Source organism: Cuculus canorus, chromosome 13, assembly GCF_017976375.1.
Source record: "Cuculus canorus isolate bCucCan1 chromosome 13, bCucCan1.pri, whole genome shotgun sequence".
Lineage (NCBI taxonomy): Eukaryota > Metazoa > Chordata > Aves > Cuculiformes > Cuculidae > Cuculus > Cuculus canorus.
In genome coordinates, this window is record NC_071413.1 from 6485501 (window position 1) to 6503568 (window position 18068).

Sequence of the window (18068 nt, forward strand, 5' to 3'; positions counted from 1 at the left end):
CCCCTTCCTACATCTGAAAGATCCTTTAGATGCAGCGTTTGTCTCTAGGGTGCTGCAAAGGATGTTACGAGGATGACAGAATTGCAGATTGATGATGGCTGCAGGGTTTTCACTATGCATGCAGTTTGCTTTTCTCTGCCCTTCATAGAGTTTGTGTCTCTAGCAGGCTGATAGTGCTGATCTGGGAGGGGGCTGGCGAGCTGCTAGGCTCATCTGCTTTGAAAATGGATGTGTTGAAGGATGTGCTGGAATAGCAGCACTGCTTTACAGCTCCTCTCCTCTTGCTTCCCGGATGGAGAGGGAGAAGGGCTAATGCACAGTGCTCCATTGGCTGCACATTGCTCCTACCGTGTTCTGGCTTTTGAGGTAAGTGCCTTACTCTGAGTTCTGCTCTCATTCCTGTGGCTGGGGTGAATTAACATGAACGAGAGCGAAATCTGCTGAGTGCAGGGCTTGTAGCAGCCCATATCATCCCAAAATGAAGTCTGGTGAGCATTGCTGGGACCAATGAGTCACTCCTCGTGGGAACATCCTCCTCTTCGTGCTCCTCAGAAGGCTGCTAAAGCTCCTGGAGCCCAGGAGAGAAACCTGAGCCTCACCATAGCCCTGGATCCTTATTTCATCCTCCCCTGCCAGAATCAGCCACTCTCCTCTGTCCCTTTCACCCACCAGTGCAACAGCAGAGTCCTGCTGGAGCAGCCTGCAGCTGGTAAGTGAGTTGAGTTTGCTGGGGCTCTGCATACTCCCCTCCTGGTAGATGTCCTTCTCTTGTCAAGAGATGCGTTGTTGGAGGAGGGGGGAGGGAGGGGGGCAGATCTCACCATCCTCTCTGGGATTTTTGAGTGTTTATTTGCAGGTAGCCTTGGACGCTGAGAAGCCACCTGATTCCTGATCCTGGGGAGAGAAATACCATGGGGACTGGAATGAGCAAGGTACTGGGGGGCAGCGGGGTGCTGCCCAGCGTGTTCTCCTTGGGCAGGATCTTCCTCCTGCAGCCCAGGGGGATGCTCATTCCCAGATCACTGTAATGCCCTAACTACAGCCATTTGCATCTTCCCTTTTTCGTTCTCCTTTGAAACTTCAGGTACTTAAGAAGGGGAATTAAGAAAGCAAACAGTCGTTGCTGAGTTTATATCTGAGGTGATGAACTTTCTGTGGGGGTTAGAAAAGTGGCAGCTGGCTTTAAATGCTGTCCCTTGGGCAGTAAGGCCATGGCATTAAAATCCACAGTCTGATGGGGGTCTCTGCAGGAAAATTTTCTCCCCTTGCAAACCCCAGGACATGTCTATGCCTGGCAGTCATACTCTGCAAAGCGGGAAGAGAGCTTTTACCACTGTTTGTTTCTCAGCTGAGCTCCAGGGCTGGCAGAGGGGATTGATTGCTGTTTGCATCCTTAAATAAGCATTTGGTATGTGCATTACCCAGGTTAAAATTAGACTCTGGAACAACAACGGAGGGGCCAAATCAGGGCTAACTCTCTGCACAGCTCTGGTATGATTTAACACTGTGGTTTCAACCCCTGTGGATGCAGCCTGACCTGCGAAGTGGCTTTTACAGCCTCCCTGGTGCCACCAAACCCTCTCAGAGAGCCTGGGCTGCCTTTGCGGGGGGCTGCATTGGTGCAGATGCATTTGTGCTGCAGGGCGAAGCTTTAACTTGATGAGACACAGGGTTCAGCATTGTCCTTTTAGTGGTAATACCTCGTGCTGTGCTGGGCGCAAATGTTTGCTGGATCCAGGTGTTTGCATCCCAGGAGTGGGCTGGGGTTCAGCTGAATGGGAGAGATGGGCTGCATGTTTATCTGGAGCTGTTGAATGCCTTTTCTGTGAGCTCTCAAACCAGGTATCTTCTTTTAAGCGGGTGCAAATAGGTCCGATTAAGAACGAGCTCTTCCTTTCTCTGGAAACAGCTCTGCTGGGCTCTTACACCCTGTAAACACTCTGAGCTGCCACTTTTTCTCCTTTGTAGTGTCCCAACAGTGTGCTGGGGACAAAATTTGCATACTCCATGGAACTTACTGCAACATCCTCGACAGAAAAGTATTATAAATAGCCTGTGTCTTTGCCCATCTATTCCCAGCTGGCAGAGGCAACCTTTGGAACTATTTGCAAGAGGCGGTTGCTATAGAACAGCAAATGAAAAATGAGCCTGAGCAAGCTGGCCTGTCCCCATCGGCCAGGGCGGTGGGGTGTCCCTTCTGGAGCCCGACCTTGAAGGAGGAGGCTGGGATGGGCTGAGCTGTCCGGGTAATGCACCCCCAATCCAGCGCCCAGTGAGACTAAATGCAAACCCCATCCATTTATGTGCTGAGATTTCCCTGAGCTCTCTGCTCTTGGAGGGGTTTGGGCTGATGGCTCGATGGGTTGAGCTCAGCATTTGGTGTTGGTTAATGAAGATGATTCATGGATTAGGTGCCCGGTTTATTGCTGCCTGGGGAGTTTCCATCCCTGGTCCTGCTGGTACCACGCATGGCCCTTGTTGCTTCCACCTTGTTGAATGCACGTTGTGCCCAGTTCCATCTGAAATCTCTCTCTTTTTTTGTCACCTCCCAGGTTGTCAAAGGGCTCTACCTCGGGAATATCCGTGGTGAGTGCCTTGTCCCGCTCCACCTCTGCCTTCTTGCGGGAACCCCCGGCAGCTCCTTGGGGGCTCCCTGTGCCTGCTCCCAGCTGGGGACCTCAGCATCTTCCAGAGATCCAAAGTCCCCCAAAAGCTCTGTCTTGCTTGCAAGTTCCCCCATGCAGCTCTAGGCCAACATCCGTGCAGAGCTGCGGTTTCCAGCCATGGTGAAGCACCGGGAAACTCTTGGCATGGCTGGAAAACTCCCCTGTGTTTGCTGAGGCAATATTTACAGTAGGCCAACGCTTGGCTTTCTCGCTGGGGCCTCTTGAGCGCCTTGAGAAGCACTCGCTGAAGCTTGGAATTCACCCAACACCATGGACACCACAGCCTTTTCCAAATAAGCAGTATAATTTCTAATTTTGTGGGACCCTGCTGAATATCCATTGCATCTGAGCAGGGTTTTGCTTCGAAGGAGGTGCATCGCCATGCCTGGTTTCCCTTCCAGCATCATAGGGCAGTGGGAAGGGGCTGATATGAGGGTCGCGGGGTGATGGGTGGGGGTTGCTGGTAGGCGTTTGGTCCAGGAGGGCACGCGACTCATGTGTCACTCCTGCTTCCAGACTCTGAGGACAGGGAAAACCTCCTGAGAAATGGGGTGACGCACATCCTCTCTGTCCACAACAGTGCCAAACCGGTGCTGGAGGTGAGTGCTGGGTTGGGGGATCCTGGGGGAGAGCGGGGGGCTGGGAAGGTGCGGATGAGCCATCCTGGCGTGGGGCAGAGCAGGGAGCGGCGATGCTGGATTCGCACTGTGCAATGTGGAATTGCAGCCGAAGGGACTCAGTGTTGGCTTTGGGGCCAGAGGGAAGCGGGGTGCTTTGGGGGAGCACGGCCACCCCTCGGTGGTTTTTAGGTGCTGCTGCTGCCACGGGGAGAACCGCGAGAGGGCGGCGGTGCCCCACGAACAGCAGCATCCAGGGCAAGGCAGGGTGCAGAGCATCCCCTCCTGCTCCAGGACAAGGGGTGCTGAGCACCCCCAGCTCTGCCTGCCCGCATCCCGCACCCTTGTCTATCAGACAAAGAGCGTTCTGGACCTGTCGGGCTGCGGATAAGGGAAACTGAGGCAGGAGGGTGCTACCTCCTGGGTTGATGCTACAGGTGCCAGATCTTGCATGCACGAATCCTGCCTGTGCAGACCTGCTCCTTGGTGGAGCCTGCAGCAGGAGGAGCAGCCCTGTGCATGTGAAGATGTCTGAAGTCCTCTACATCTTCCAGAGATCCAAAGCTCCCCAAAAGCTCTATCTTGGTTGCCGTACTGCTCATATTGCAGTCAATGACCAGATGCAACTTGCAGTTCATCCCCGTTTTAAGACCCACAGCCAGCTCCCTAATCCCGGGGTGCTGCCGAAGGTGAAGAGGACTGCTTGGACCCTTTGTCCTTGGGGGCCATGACAAGCAGGGAGCCCCAGTAAAACACCAGCTCAAGCCTTTTCTCCACTAAGGCATTGAGTACTGTGGAGGGGGGAGAGAGAGAAGGAAGGGGGGTCCATAAAATTGGTGCAGAGAGGCGGCTCGTGGCTGGAAAAGGGGCAGCAGCTGGGGCTGACAGGGCTCGGGGCATTGCCAGACGGGTAGCAAACCGCATGGTGAGCTTACAACACGGAAAGGGGAACCGGAAAGGCATGGTGGGTTGAGCAATGTGTCAATCACAGCCCTGGGTCAGGAACCGCAAACCCCAGCACCGTTCCCATGCGTGGCCCAGCAACACGAGGTGGAATGGGGGTACCCAGCCCCACAGGGAAGGGGAAGCCACTGGGAGCCCAGCAGTTAGTCCAGGAGTGGGTTGAGAGTCAGGATTTGGGGAGGAGTGGCATCACATTGGCTGCTTTGCCAGCTGGCATGGTGGATTCGCTGGAATGGAGGCCCTCCTCACTGCAGGGAGGTCAGGATCGGTGCTGGGCATGGCAGGGCACAGCCAGGTTTTGGGAAGCTGCAGCTCATCACAGCTCACCCCAGAAAACCTGCTGGCATTTGCTTGCTGGTCCCCATGTCCTTGCCTGGTGCGCGGTCCCCTTCCACCCATTGGGTTCCCGTGTGCCAGGGAGCTGTGGTTTGGCAGGGAGTGTGGATGAAGAACCCACTGGCTCTGTTTTTCCCCCTGGTTCCAGCCTGTCTGGAAGCTTCTCTGTGTGGGGAGCAGCAGGCTGGCAAGTGGCACATGGCTGTGGCTCTCTGTCATAGGAGAAACTACAGGATGATGGGGCTGGAGGGGATGGATGGGATGGAGAGGAGATGCATGGGAAAGCCCACCTGCACTCATCCTTGCAACGTGGGTCTTTCCAGCACTGAAGTATGCCCGTGTTTGTCCCGCTTTGCATCTTGTCCCCTTAAAGAATTGGCTTTTCCCGTTCTCCCAATTCGCCCTGGACTGGAGGGAAGCAGCGGTGGCCCATGGGGTTGAGCTGCGTCAGCTCGGGGGTGTCCTTTCGGCAGTGATGCCACAAGAAACTGATAGAGATAGGGCAATTCCTGATGCGTGGCTGTTTCAGCTCTGGCTGGCAGGATTTCCACACATTTTGCTAAGAAAAAAACCAATCTGTCAGATGAAACGAATCTAATTTTAGCTTAGAACAGGGAGGATCGAGGAAGCTATGTTTTAAAGAAAGGAAAGTAATCTGACCTACGCCAACATGCGGCAGGATGATTTATTGTGTATTAAAAGGACCAAGAGGAAATAACTCATTGATGAGAGTGACTTCATCAGTACGTGTTTGCACACGTCTTCCTGACCGGGCTCACTGTCAGAGGCCCCAGGAAAGGGGTAGCTCAGTTTTGGGGGGCTCCTGAGCATTGTAGCTGTTCCCCACAGCCTGGCCTCTCCTCTGGGTTGAAACGAGGGAGCAATAGCTAGGGGTGGGATGGATGCAACCTGTCATGGTTCTCTCTACCCGTGGAGAGCGGGGCGATGGCACCTGAAAGCAGACTGCTGCTTTCCCCTCACCTAAGGGTGAAATTGGGAAAGGAAAAAGAGAGAAGTGGGGCATTTTGTGTTTCTGGAAGGTATCTTACAAATGCAACCATCTTTGTATTGCAGGAGATGACCTATCTCTGTATCTCAGCCTCGGATTCATCCAGTCAAAACCTGTAAGTCATTTGCCATCCTTTTGCCTCCCGGAGCTGTATTTTGGTGGTTATTAGTCAATCAATGTTCAAATTCTGCAGGATGAAGGTTCAGTTCATTTGTGCTGCCATAACTTGGTATCATTGCTGAGCTTGACAAAAGCTGCAGTTCATTTTCAGGCACTAAGAAGCGTTTGCCAGGCTTAAAAATCTGTTTCTGTGTGTGTTTTGCCGTTAGTATTTTTCCATTAAATTTCAGAATTATTCTACTGGGCAGGGTTGAAAATTGGAGTGTTAGAAAGCCAATGATTGGTGTCATTCTTCCAGATATTTTCCTTGGAAAGAGAAACGTTTATTAAAATTAATGTTCTTCGTTCCCCCAAAGCATAGATACTGATGAGCCTTTTAATGATGTTCTTGAGATGAAACAGGTGAGAGATGCTGCTGGGAAGCCCCAGGCTTTCACGGAATGGGGTGTGATGGGCTCGCTGCTGGTTTGGGCACCGGGCATCCATAAACCTTCCACTACAACCAGAAAATGGGGGACTTGGGGTTTTTTTTCTCACCAATCAAACCCTTAAAAGGATCGAAACTTCATGTGCAGTGACTGGAGCAAAGGCTGTTTGTGGAGGTGCTGGTTTTCCTGCATTCTGGTGAGCAGCCGTGCCTAGCGGGTTCGATTCTGCTTGCTCATGTTCACACTGAGCGGAAAGAGAAGCTTTACAAGAAAGCCTTGCCTCAGCAAGAACACAGTTTTTTGGTTGTTATTTTTTTCTCTTCCCTCATTTCTTTGCATTTGTGGCATGTCTACCAGAAGGAAAAAAAAAAAAAAAAGGAAAAAAAAAAGAAGATAAGTCTGGCTGCCGGAAGGAACACTTATTCAAGGAACTATTTTCTGCTTGTCAGTTTATGCCTTGAATTTCACAATCCTGGTGAACTTCATGTCCTGAAGTGGAGATGCTTGTGACTCAGGACCTCAGTGGCTCTCAGCATTACCAGACTCCATGCCTTGATCCCACGCCTGGAGGCTGGAAAATCACAGAGAGAACTTTCCTCTGGCTGGCTGCTTTGGGGGGGGAAAAAAACCCTGTGGAATGGGTGAGGATGGATGGATTGGCCAAAATGCTCACCTGCTTCCCTTTGGGATGTGTTGGGAAAGCAATGCTGTGTGCACAAAGTGGGCTGGAGGCTGGTGGCAGGCATGCCAAGGGAGTTGGAGGCAAGAGCATCAAGACTTTGACAGCTTGGCTAGGACCCTGCTGGTCCTAGCGAAGAGGCTGAAGTGGAAGACTTGGATGTGAAGAGCTTGGACCTGTGCAGGTGACATGTATAGGCTTTGGCGGATGCCGTCTGTCCTGTGAAGATGAGTAGGATGAGGAGGAATCCCTCTGGACAAGCTTTAGGCAGAGAAATGTTCTCCCAAAAGGCAATGCTCCATTTGTTATGGTGGTTGAGGAGGAGGTACATTTGTAGGCCATGAGCAGCGATGGACTGACATCTCCTTCCAGGGCTGATAGACTCAATATTAGTATGATCATAGCTTCAGAGATTCCTCCATCTCTCCTCTTCTTGGGCAGCAGAACACCCTGCTATTTTTCAATATGTCCTTGATTGGTTTCTTAGAAGGCGCCTGAGCCCTGTCCTACCAGGGAAGGGGGAAGAACAGCATCCCCTTTGATCTGCCTCCCAGGGCAGGGGGAACAGCATCCCTTTGCAAGGGCTGACAGGGATGAGGGAGGTTTTGCCTCCGAACCCTAGAGGGCTCTCAGGGAAGGATGCACTGGGAGCAAGATGTTAGTGAGGGCCATGGGTGGAATAATTCTGCAGTAGCTTATTTCTTGGCTTCTGAGAAATCAGGAAGGCTGTGCAGGCGCACGCCCACTCTATCACGCGGAGGCAAAGGAAGTCTGGCACCGGCGCCGGGACAGAGACACTGCTGGCTTCCACACTCACTGCTGGGCTCTGACTTGCCTGTGCCAAAGAGGCCCTCTTCTCCTCCCTAAAAAGCTGGGACTGTGTGCTGGGCAGTCAGGTTGTGGAGTCTACCAGCATCCCAATTTACCCAGAACCGGGTTTTCTGTCTCAAAGCTGCCTATGGCTCAGTACGGCTGCAAGAGCGAGCAGGGATGAGTAGTATTTCTTGGAAACACACGCTGAGGAGCTGAATACCTGGCTTAGCATGGGCTGTTGAGGTACCTGCTGTCTTTGGAAGGGATCAGCAGTGGCTTCCAGTATCCCTTGCAGTGATGAGAGGAAGGGGCGTGTCTCGTTGGAGCCTGCTCTTTCTCATCAATATATACGGAATTATTTATCCTGTTTACTGGATCTCTGTGTCTTTAAAAAAGATGGGTGCTGCTCATATTGCTGAGCCATGCAGGTCAGAAGGAGAGAAGCACCGTAACACTTGGCATCTGACCTGCCCTGTTTTGCTGTGGAACTCCCTGGTTAGGGTTAATGTGCTTCCTCTGCCCGGCTGGCAGTTGCTGGTTATGCTTTCAGGAATGCAGGCAGCTACTTGGGGATAAGCTTATGTTGTCACTGGCACCTCTTCCTGCCCTCCCTCAGTCGGTAAGGGCCTGGAAGGGCTGCCTTGGATGAGGAGGGAGCACCATTTTGGGACCTGCAGGCAAAGACCAACTTGGGAGCCATCTCTCCCTGCCTTCTTTCCCATTGGTATCTTTCATTTGGAGGGAACCGGCGGTTTTGGCATTGCTTGGGAATTTGGGGTAAGCTGATCGCTCAAGACAATCTCCGACATGGGGACATGGGGATGGATGACCCTTGCTCCTGGAGGCTGTCTCATGCCTGGGTTCTCCCCAGGCTGGTTTAGTTGATGGCATCACCCTGCTTCCATCCTAATGTCTTCTGAATCAGGAAACCCCCTGGAAAGTCTCCCAGGTAATTTCCTTCCTGGTAGATGAAGATCAGTCTCTCTGCCTTCACCTAACAGAGGAAAGATCTCTGCTTCTCTCCTACTGTGGTGTCTCCAGAACAGTGGGAAGTCCCAGGGAGGTCCGTAACTGATGCTGCTCCTGTGGTTAGGTGCCTTGCAGTGGTGGGCAACTCTTCTGGCTTCACCTCCCTGCCTCTCTCCTTACAGGCTGCAGCATTTTAAGGAGTGCATCAAGTTCATCCATGAATGCCGGCTCGGTGGGGGAGGCTGCCTTGTCCATTGGTGAGAGCTGCTGTCACTGCCTCGTGTCCCTGGTTCACAATGGTCCTCTGGGCGGTGGGAATGGGCTCCCACCCAGAAAGCGTCCTTGACATCAAATGTCACTTGAGGTGGGGAGGAAAAAGAGGAGAAGGCAAGGAGAAGCAGGAGGGCAACAGGGAAAGGTTTCCACTGCCGAGACCTATGGGGATGGATGGTCTGTGCACTCAAATCGGGATATCCAAAGAAGTGGGACAGGCTAGTGGAGGGGACAGGGAGAAGCCGTCTGTCCATACAGTCCATACAGCTCCTTACCCCCACCCAATCCATGGCCAGGAAACCCTGCTAGCATCCTAGAGAGAGGAGGGTATCCATGTGAAGATGCATTTAATGGGTCTCTCTTGCTGTGGCTCCACACCAACTTCCATCCTGGGAATACCTCTCTCTGATGCTGCTCCCTCGCACCGTCCCAGCCTGGCTGGAGTCTCCCGCAGCACTACCATCCTGGTGGCTTACCTCATGACAGTGACTGAGCTCAGCTGGGAGACCTGCTTGGCTGCCACCAAGGCTGTACGGTCCTATGTCAGCCCCAACTTTGGCTTCCAGCAACAGCTGCAGGAGTATGAGGCAACCTTGCTGCAGGAGGTATGTCCTGCTTCGACGTCCTCTTATATAGGTGTCTGCGGAGTTTGCAAACATGCACAGCTCTTTTGCATGCAGCTCCCCAGCTGTTTGCTCGAGCTGGCCTTTGTGTGTGCTATTTATTACCTGGGTATTTTGGGTTTTGCATGCAGAAAAAAAAAAAGGAAAATATAAAAATGAAGTGCCTGGACTTTATGTGGAAGCCCTTAAAAAAGCTCTTTAAACCCCCTGTGTTTTTCTACAGAGTTTAGTTTACAGCGGGAGGGATGCGTGAGCAGCAAGTCCACCAGGGGACTCTTGGAAGCGTGCTGGGCTGGTTCCTAGGAATGCAGAGCAATGGGAGCTGGGGGTGAAAAGGGGGAGAGGAGAGGGAAGAAAGGGTCTTGTGAGTGGCTTTGGGATATCCAGGCATGCTTGGCTCCGGCAGGGCTTCCACTGACAGTAAGTCCTCTGCTTTTAGAGGCAGCTGACAAGCAGACACAAATGTTGATGGAGAAATTCTCTTTTCTCCCCAAAATGATATGGAGTGACAGGTGTTAGGAAGCCCCGACTGGGTGGGGTCCTGTCCTGTGCAAGGCAGGGATGCTGTGGAAGCTGAGTCGTGCTGAAGCCCAGCTGGATGCCCTCAGCTAGGAGCACCAGCAGTGTGTTTAATTTGGAGATAAGTTGCAGAGATCAGAGGTGACCTGGAAATGCAAAGGGAAAAGCCTTTAAAGGGACAGCACCTGCCCAGCTGTCCTTCAGCTTCCCACGCTGGACACTGCTTCTCTGCCCAGCCCCAGGCTCTACAGTGAAGGGCTGGGATCCAAAACTGCCCTGGGAGGCCACAGATAGACCTCTGCAAAGAAAGACTCACCCACAATTTGATGTGTGCAAGGCATCTCACAGCTCGTGTCTCCCCTAAACTTGATGTCACCCCTGGAGGCAAAGCCCTGCCATCCACTGCAGCCACGAGCATCATGCGATCGCCCCAGCCCCGTGGCAAAGGGCAGTGGAGAGCCAGCGATCCCTTCGGCCACACCAAGCAGCTCGAGGGGATTTCTCTCACTTCAGGACAGAGGCAGGGACAGCATGTGACATTGGTCCAACTGTCAACCCCTTTCCTGCTGCAGAGTTCCCTTCCCTGGGTGGCGGTGGGAGCCGGCAGGCCCTGTCACATGAGGAATGTAGCTGTACCCTGTTATCACTGACTTGCAAAAACACCCACGGAGGAGGGCAGAACATGGTCCAATGGATTACAAAACACTGTTGGTGCTGGAGATTCCCTGTGGGGCTTCCCCTGGCCGGACCAGCTCTCCCTAGCACTTCCCATGCTCTGGCCAGACTGTGATGTGGGGTGTGCTGTGCTCCTCACTCACATCTGAGCTATTCCACCTGCTCTTCCAAATCCAGGCTGGGCTTAGCAGATGCTGGACTTTCTTTCCTTTCCCTTAGATGCTGTTTTTCATCACCTCAAAATTTTGCTGGGGTCTTTGCAAGTATTTTCCTGAAAATGCTGAAGGCAAAGCCAAGGCCAAAGGCTCTTGGACATGTTTTTTCTGAGCTGTGGGGTTTAGCAAGAGCTGCCTTTTACTCGGAACACCCTACATTCCCTGTGATCACAGCATCAGGGAGTGAAGCTGTGGATGGTCCACGTAGGCGGACTGCTGCTAGCAGAGCCCCAGGGAGGAGGCTGAGTGCTGGAGTGCGGAGTGCTCAGGCATTACTCACCCACAGCTGCAGCTGAAGAAGGGGAAGAGCCAGGATGGATGCATGAACCCAACTGGCAGTGCCCTGCTCCCTATGTGCCCCTCTGCCCCTCACCTTTGCAAAAGGAAGGACCTTGTGGGCAGCAGGGCAGGTCAGCTGAGGTGGATGGCTGGGTGTCTCCTGGGGTGGTGGGTGCTGTAGATGTTCACCTGTAGGACCCAAAGCTGCATGGATCCTGTGCCTTGCTTCATGCCAAGTGGCAATTTGCTTGCTTACCTTGGCTGCAGGAGGTCACACCTTGTTCTTGTGGCTTTGGAGTGGTTTTCTGTGTATATAGGTAGGATGTAGGAGCAAACATGTCATGACCTGAGATTCAGCTCTTGCTAAGGGTAGACAAGAAGTTAAATTTCCTCATTTAGCCCAGCTGTCATCCTGGCAGGCAGCAATTTGGAGATGAAGTTCTTGTGACCAGACATGGATAGGGCTGAGCAGGCTGCTCAGGGTAAAAAACCTCATTTCTTTTTGGTTAAACATGTGAGGAACAGGTTGGTTCTCTTGGGGACCTCCTTCCTAGGGCTGTGGATAAGCATCCCTTGGTGCCTCAGTCTCCTCAATCCAAAGCAGAGACCTCGGATGGGACCCTGGAAGGTAGAAATGGGGAAGAAGCTCTCGGGGACCGGCCAGCCAGCCTCTTGCCGCAGGAAGCGTGCCTTGTGTGCAACTGTGGTTTTGAGCTGCCAAATGGTGCTTATCGGGGCTAGATGGATAAAGAAGGAAGGAAGGGACCAAGACCAACAGCAGAGTGATGGGTAAGGTTAGAAAAGGAAGTAAGTGAGCACAGGGGAGACAGTGTGGTTGTGAGAGAGGGCACAGGTGGGCATTCAGGTGACAGACTAGTCCCACCGTGACCTATGGTCCTTCTGTGGTGTTGGCACATGGTTCAGGCTGCTTTCCCCTCTCAGTGCTGTCCCAGATGGGACTGGGTGCTCTGGGCGCAGGAGAGGATGGCAGTGGGTTAGTGGTCAGCGCTGGAGGAAACGGACTGTAACCACTTCTTGCTCTGGGTTTAAGAGGAAACGCCTGGCGGCGGCAGCAGCAGGGTATTTTCCCCAGCCTCCTGCTGGCTCCTTCCCTCCTTTGCTGTACGGTGGGAGCAAGTTCTGAGGCCGGGCAGTCGGTGGATACCAAACCTTGGTGGCCAGGCTGGTGTTCCAATGGAGGTTCATTCCTCCAGATGGTTTACATGGGACGGATGTTTTCCTTATGAGCAGCTAGTATGGGTGCTTGTACCAAATACTATCCCAAATCCTCTGGGACTCATTTCCTGGGAATTGTCTTCTAGCAAGGAAATTGGGTCTGGCTCTCAGAGTTCACCCCAAGCAAGGGGTCTTCCTGCTTGCAGGCAGCAAATGTGCAGCAGCTGTGATGAGTCCTGCTAACCGAGGGAGTGGATTCGGGAAATACAGACATTCCCAGTGGAAATCCCCTCTGCCCGAGCTGACTTTCCCTGGCTGTAGGAGGGGAGGATGCCACCACAGTCAGTCTCATGAACCCTGAGGTTCATGGTCCTTGCACGGCTGGCAGGACAGGGCTGGGCTGCCTGTCCTGCTGTCCTGTATCCCGCACCTTTGCCATGAACTTGGTGACTCCTGGCCACAAGGTGCTGCCACAGCACCCTGTGAAGCTGAAGCCATTGCAGGCTTATCTTGCCCTGGGAGTACTGAGGCTGGGCAACTCGTGGGGGCTGCCTGCCCTCTCCCTTTGCTTCCCCTGGCTGCAGCCCATACCTGTCCCGGTGCTACCCTGTGCTGGGGCTCTGGTGCTCAGTCTCTCACTGCATCCTTTGCATCTGCAGGCTTTGCATTCTGGACTCTGTGCTCTCCCTCCTTTTTGCAAGGTGTTTAGTGTTTCTGTGGGTGCTCTTACCACTTGTCCCAGTAAGTCCTGTTCACCACAGCAGCTGGTTCCCAGCTTCTTAGGAAGACAAAGGAGTCATGCCCACTCCCTGCAAGCACTGGGCAGCTGGCACTGCGCGTCGTGGCAGAGCTGCCCATTCCTGCCCATGATCTCAGGCACTGCAATCTGGGCCTGTCTGGCCATTTCTCATCCCAGCAGTAGCGGGAAGCATTTCTACAGACTGTCTCTTCCTTCCCAGACATCTCCGGACCTCAGCCTGCTGCCAGCTGGCCCCCAGCCACTGGCATGCTCCTGTCACTGGAACAGCCTTTGCAGCTGGCTGCAGTGATGAGGGGGAGGACGAGAGGCACCCTAAACCACCCAGTGGAGAGCAAGATGCTCTGCAAACAACCCTGCCTCAGCATGCAAGAGGCAACTAAGCCATGCAGCTTGTGGCAGCAAGTCCAGCCTGCCCCTGCCCTGCCATAGCAGGGAGAGAGCGAGGGGGAGCTTTTCTTACAGGAATTTGGGCACACAAGGAAGAACAGCAGCTTCTTGGCAATGAGAAGTAAATAAAGCTTCTGTCCCAGCTGCAGCCAGCGCGAGAAGCTGAGGATGCTGCCAGCTCTCTAGCTCCATCTGTGCCAGGCTGGGGATGTGGGGGGCGCTTGGTCAGGAGGAAACCATCACATCTCTTTTATGATATGGTCATGTCATGTGGTGTGTGACCTCCTGTGCAACTGGGACCTATCTGCTTGCTAGCTGGGGCTGGGGATCCCCCGGCCTCCTCTGAGGCTGTGCCTGGGATGCAGTGGGCGTTGTCAGGCTCAGTTTGCTGCTTTTCACTCTCAAGATAGGGGTGTCTCAGCCTCTGGTGATCCTGACAACCTCTTTTGGATTTTTTCTGGCAGTACCGTGCCTGGATCCGCTGCGACTATGGCAGGAACCCATTCAAGGACCAGGAGGAGCTTCAGCGCTTGCTGGCCCAGCAGGAGCAGAGGCAGAAGGAGCAGCAGCTGGGAAGCAGGGATTGCTCCTGGCTCCACTCTCCAGCTCCCACCAACCCACTCCCTTACCACACAGGTGGCATCAACAGAAGCAGATGGATGAACAGATAAGCAGCCGGCTGTTTGCAGGAAGACACAGGCCCTGGGGCTTGGAACACTCTTTGTGTTCCAAGTACCCGTAGGGGTTCTTGTCTAGGGCACAATCAGCCAGCGCTGGTGTTTGGCCATGGGCTCAAGGGTTGGAGTGCGTGTAGAGGAGGTTGGGACTTGCAGACTGTCTCTTGGCTGCTGGCTGTGTATACCTCTGGACAAGCCATTTAATTGAGGACAGTGACACAAAGTGGATCACAGATGCTTTTCCATCACACAGGGCAGCAGCAAGCCTCATCCCTCTCTCCAACAACATAGTACCCTGGTGCTCCTCTGTCACCGTGTGGGGATGACAATGCAGACCTTGGAAAGCCAGGGTAGGATGAGATGGGGAGAGGCAACCTTTGTCTTCTGCTTTACAGTGAAGCTGGAGCCTTTCAGTGAAGATGCAGCCTGTGATGCTGTCCCTGGGAGGGAGGTTTGGATACCAGGATGTGGGTGTGCTGCTGAGCCTGGCTGTCACCCTATGGGATGGGGAGAGGGACCAGAGGCTGAGCTGCTCCCGGGGTTGCAGATGCCCCTTGACATGTTTGGACTTTCCTTGGCAGATGTCTTGTTGGCATTTTCTTAACTCATCTCCTCAGGAAGGGGGGAAATCCAGTGGTGCTGGAGACTGCCTGACCCACTGCCCCCATCCCCGGCACTGGAGTTGTTTTGGGTTTCCCCTGCCCACTGATCTGAATGACCCTGGTTGCAAAAGAAGGCAAGTGCTCTATTGGACTCAGTCAACCAGCAGACCAATTTTGCACTTTCCCTCTCCAACTGCCTTTTTAATGTTGAAAGACTGTGACTGTGTCCCTTTCTTATTCCAAGCTCATACAACATGTTTCCAAAGCATGGTATCCCTGCCTGCTTTTTGCCATGACTTCCCCTCATCTGTCCTACAAGGCAGGTCCCAACCCATTGACACAGCCCTTCTACATTTAAATGTTCAAATATTTGACACCAGCTTGACCTTTTACTATAAATACCCTGCCTGGCTTCTCAAAAATATCTGTTCTGCAATCCATTCTGAGAAGGAAAAAAAGGCATTTAAAATATTTCTAGGAAATCCCTTAATTAAAATTTCTGGGTACTCCAAGTGTGACAGCACCGGGGAGTATCTTAGTCAACTCATAATAAAGAAAAGAGTGATTAAAACCATGAGAAAGGCTGGTCTTGATTTGAGGTGCTCCCAGTGGCAATGGAGGGATGGACTGATACAACTGCTCTGCCTGTGTTCTTTCCTGTTCTCTTGATAAAAACTACCAGCAAAATTAAAAGTTTTAAGTACTCAATGTTTAGCCATTATGTATAGGATTCTGGAAATAAAAAATATTGGGGCTTTTCCCTACCTTTTTAGGTTGAGAAGAGGTCCATTTGGCTGATATTCTACATGGAGGTACACCTCGGTTTGTGCCTGCAAAACACTCAGTGTGGGAAAGCACTCCCAACAATTAATGAGCTCCAGGACCATAAATGCTGTTAATGGATTGGACTGAAGGGAAGTTGAGCAAACTGGGTTGATATTGTGTTTAGTGCCTCTGTTATCATTTCAGGAAGCAGAAATATGGAACTTATGCACAGGAAAAAAAAAAAGAAAGTTGGTTTCTGGTGTTAATAGGAAGTCATCAGAGATATGTGATAAACAGAGATTAGATTTACAGTAGGTGCAATAACCTCTGTGGATTGCTGCTGTCTCATCATCTGCACCAGCCTGGATGGTCATGCCCCTTCCCTTCCCATGACCAAGGAACTGTGGCACCAAAGTAGCTGTTACCCCTGGAAAAAAAATCCTCCTGATTTGGGCAATCACAAGAAATGCCCCGAGGTTGCCCCATAGCTGGAAACGTTCAAGGTTGGTCTGGACGGGGCTTTGAGCAACCTGACTGAGTTGAAGATGTCCCTGCTCACTGCAGGGGAGTTGGACTGGATGGCCTCTAAATGTCCCTTCAAACCCAAACCGTTCTATGTATTTATGATTCCATAAGCTGCACCAGCACGCCTGGTATCACAGCAACAATCATTGCCCAATAGGATGTCCTAAGCTTAATTTCCTCTGAATTTGAGAGGTCTCCCAGGCCAGTACATTTATTTTTCTACATCTGTGGTACGTCTGGTGGCTTTAGGCCTCCTGGGCACTGGAAGGCAAACCCTGAAGCAGGGAAAACCCAGCCCATCTTCACTTATTTCTATATTGTGAAGAGCACGACACGCTTCGCTGCTCAGCTCTCCCACATCACATCAGCCTTCCCGGAAGCTCAGTGCCTCTGGCACAGGGAAAATGACTCTGCTGAAGAGTGAATGAGCTTCTCAGAGTGCTGCTTGCACACAGGGAAATAGTTTGCATGAAATTCCAAGCTATGCTGCCTGCCCTGGGGAGTGTTTTGCACTTTCTCTTGCCAGCCGCTGGCAAGGCTATGGGACATCTCGCTCCCTTCCAGCCTGCTGCTGCCAGCACCATGAGCAGCTGAAAAAAACCCCACTTTAAGAGTGTTTTTATTTTATACTCCTCCTGCTGGGATCCTGCTCAGCCCAGGGAATTGAGAGTTTGCCTTTCCAGACTGGCCATGAAGTCACAGAGCCAAAACAAAGCCAGAGGTGATGGAATCGCCCCTTTGGTAGAAGAGTTGAGATTAGTCTGCAGCTTGTTGGGCTCCAGAGTGGACAAAGCCAAGGAGAGGCTTGATTATATGAAACCCTTTCAAAATATCCTCAGTTTGCCAGAACTTTTATGAAAGAAAATATTTTTTACTGGGAAGGGGTTTCTCTGGCCGGGACGGGGAGGTAAAACGGGTGTCACTGCGATTGGTGATGCAACCTCCCCACCAAACTCAACTTTTTTCTTGGTAAGAATAAAGAAATAACTCTCCTAACCATATTTGATTGCAAAAAAATATTTTTGGCTCTCCCCAAATTTCCCAGGGTGGATCTGATTAGGATCAGTCGAGTGTTTAAAAACAAGGGCTGTTATAGCCGTTATTTATTAGAAATAACAGTAAAGGTTGCGTCCCTCAGATGATTATTTTTTAATAAACCATCTGCACAGTTCTGTACATTTTTCATTTCTCTGTATTACCAGCATGGGAGTAATTATGGTTTTCTTCCAAGAAATGTGTGTGTAATCTGGTAATCCAAAAAAAAATCCCTCTGAAGTCAGGCTGCAGACAGTCCTTTATGTTCTGTGGTGACCAGTGGCCCCAGTAGGGTACATCTGGGCTGGGGACACTGGGCAGTACTGGGGGCAGCGAGGAAAGGACTGATCCAACACATCTGGGGTTGATCCAGAAGGAAACTGGTAACTGCCTGGGGATGGATTAGTCTGGGACTAGGGGAATCAACCTAGGACTGAGAGGACTGGTCTGGGGAGGCTGATCTGCGGCTGGGAACACTGGTGTGGGACTGGGAATGGACCAGTCTGAGACTGGGAAGACTGATCTGAAACTGGGACTGGGGAGAGAATGGTCTGGGGATGGACCAGTCTGGGACTTGGGACTGGGGGCACTGTTCTGGGACTGGGGTTGGACTGATCTGGGATTGGGGAAACTGATCCAGGGCTGGGGATGGGCTGATCTGGGATTGAGGAGGGACCGGTCCTGTGATGGACTGACCTGGGACACTAGTTTGGGATTGGGGAGACACCAATCTCAGACTGGGGATGGACCAACATGGGACGGGGGAGACTGATCTGAGTCTGGGATGGAATGATGCGGAACTGGGGAGAGACTGTTATGGGGATGGACCGATCTGGGGCTTGGGGCGCTGGTTGGGACTGGGGGCACTGATCTGGGACTGGTGAAACTGATTGGGGGATGGACTGATCAGAAACCTGGGAGAGACTGGCCTGGGGATGGACTGATTTAGAACTTGGG

At 52.3% G+C, this 18068-nt stretch overlaps 1 protein-coding gene across 4 annotated transcripts; it reads left to right on the forward strand.

The window, feature by feature from the left end:
* Positions 1-87: 87 nt before the first annotated feature.
* LOC104061271 (dual specificity protein phosphatase 22-A) lies at positions 88-17231 on the forward strand. 4 transcript variants are annotated; one of them, XM_009563196.2, is made up of 8 exons: positions 88-709; positions 857-932; positions 2553-2586; positions 3183-3265; positions 5657-5706; positions 8783-8857; positions 9307-9478; positions 13972-17231. In XM_009563196.2, exons 2-8 carry the CDS (start codon positions 912-914, stop codon positions 14176-14178), a joined length of 642 nt encoding a protein of 213 aa, XP_009561491.2. In that variant the 5' UTR covers positions 88-709; positions 857-911; the 3' UTR covers positions 14179-17231. The 4 variants fall into 4 exon arrangements, with proteins under 4 accessions (XP_009561491.2, XP_053935115.1, XP_053935117.1 ...); XM_054079140.1 differs by having other exon boundaries at positions 88-366; XM_054079142.1 differs by lacking the exons at positions 2553-2586; positions 3183-3265 and having other exon boundaries at positions 93-709.
* The last annotated feature ends 837 nt before the right edge of the window (positions 17232-18068 follow it).

What these genes read in the sequence shown, in the direction of transcription:
- LOC104061271 (XM_009563196.2), top strand. Translation starts at nt 912, where the DNA reads ATGGGGACTGGAATGAGCAAG. An exon ending in CTACCTCGGGAATATCCGTG is followed by an intron (nt 2,587 to 3,182) that starts GTGAGTGCCTTG and finishes TCCTGCTTCCAG; the next exon opens with ACTCTGAGGACAGGGAAAAC. An exon ending in GGAGGCTGCCTTGTCCATTG is followed by an intron (nt 8,858 to 9,306) that starts GTGAGAGCTGCT and finishes GCACCGTCCCAG; the next exon opens with CCTGGCTGGAGTCTCCCGCA.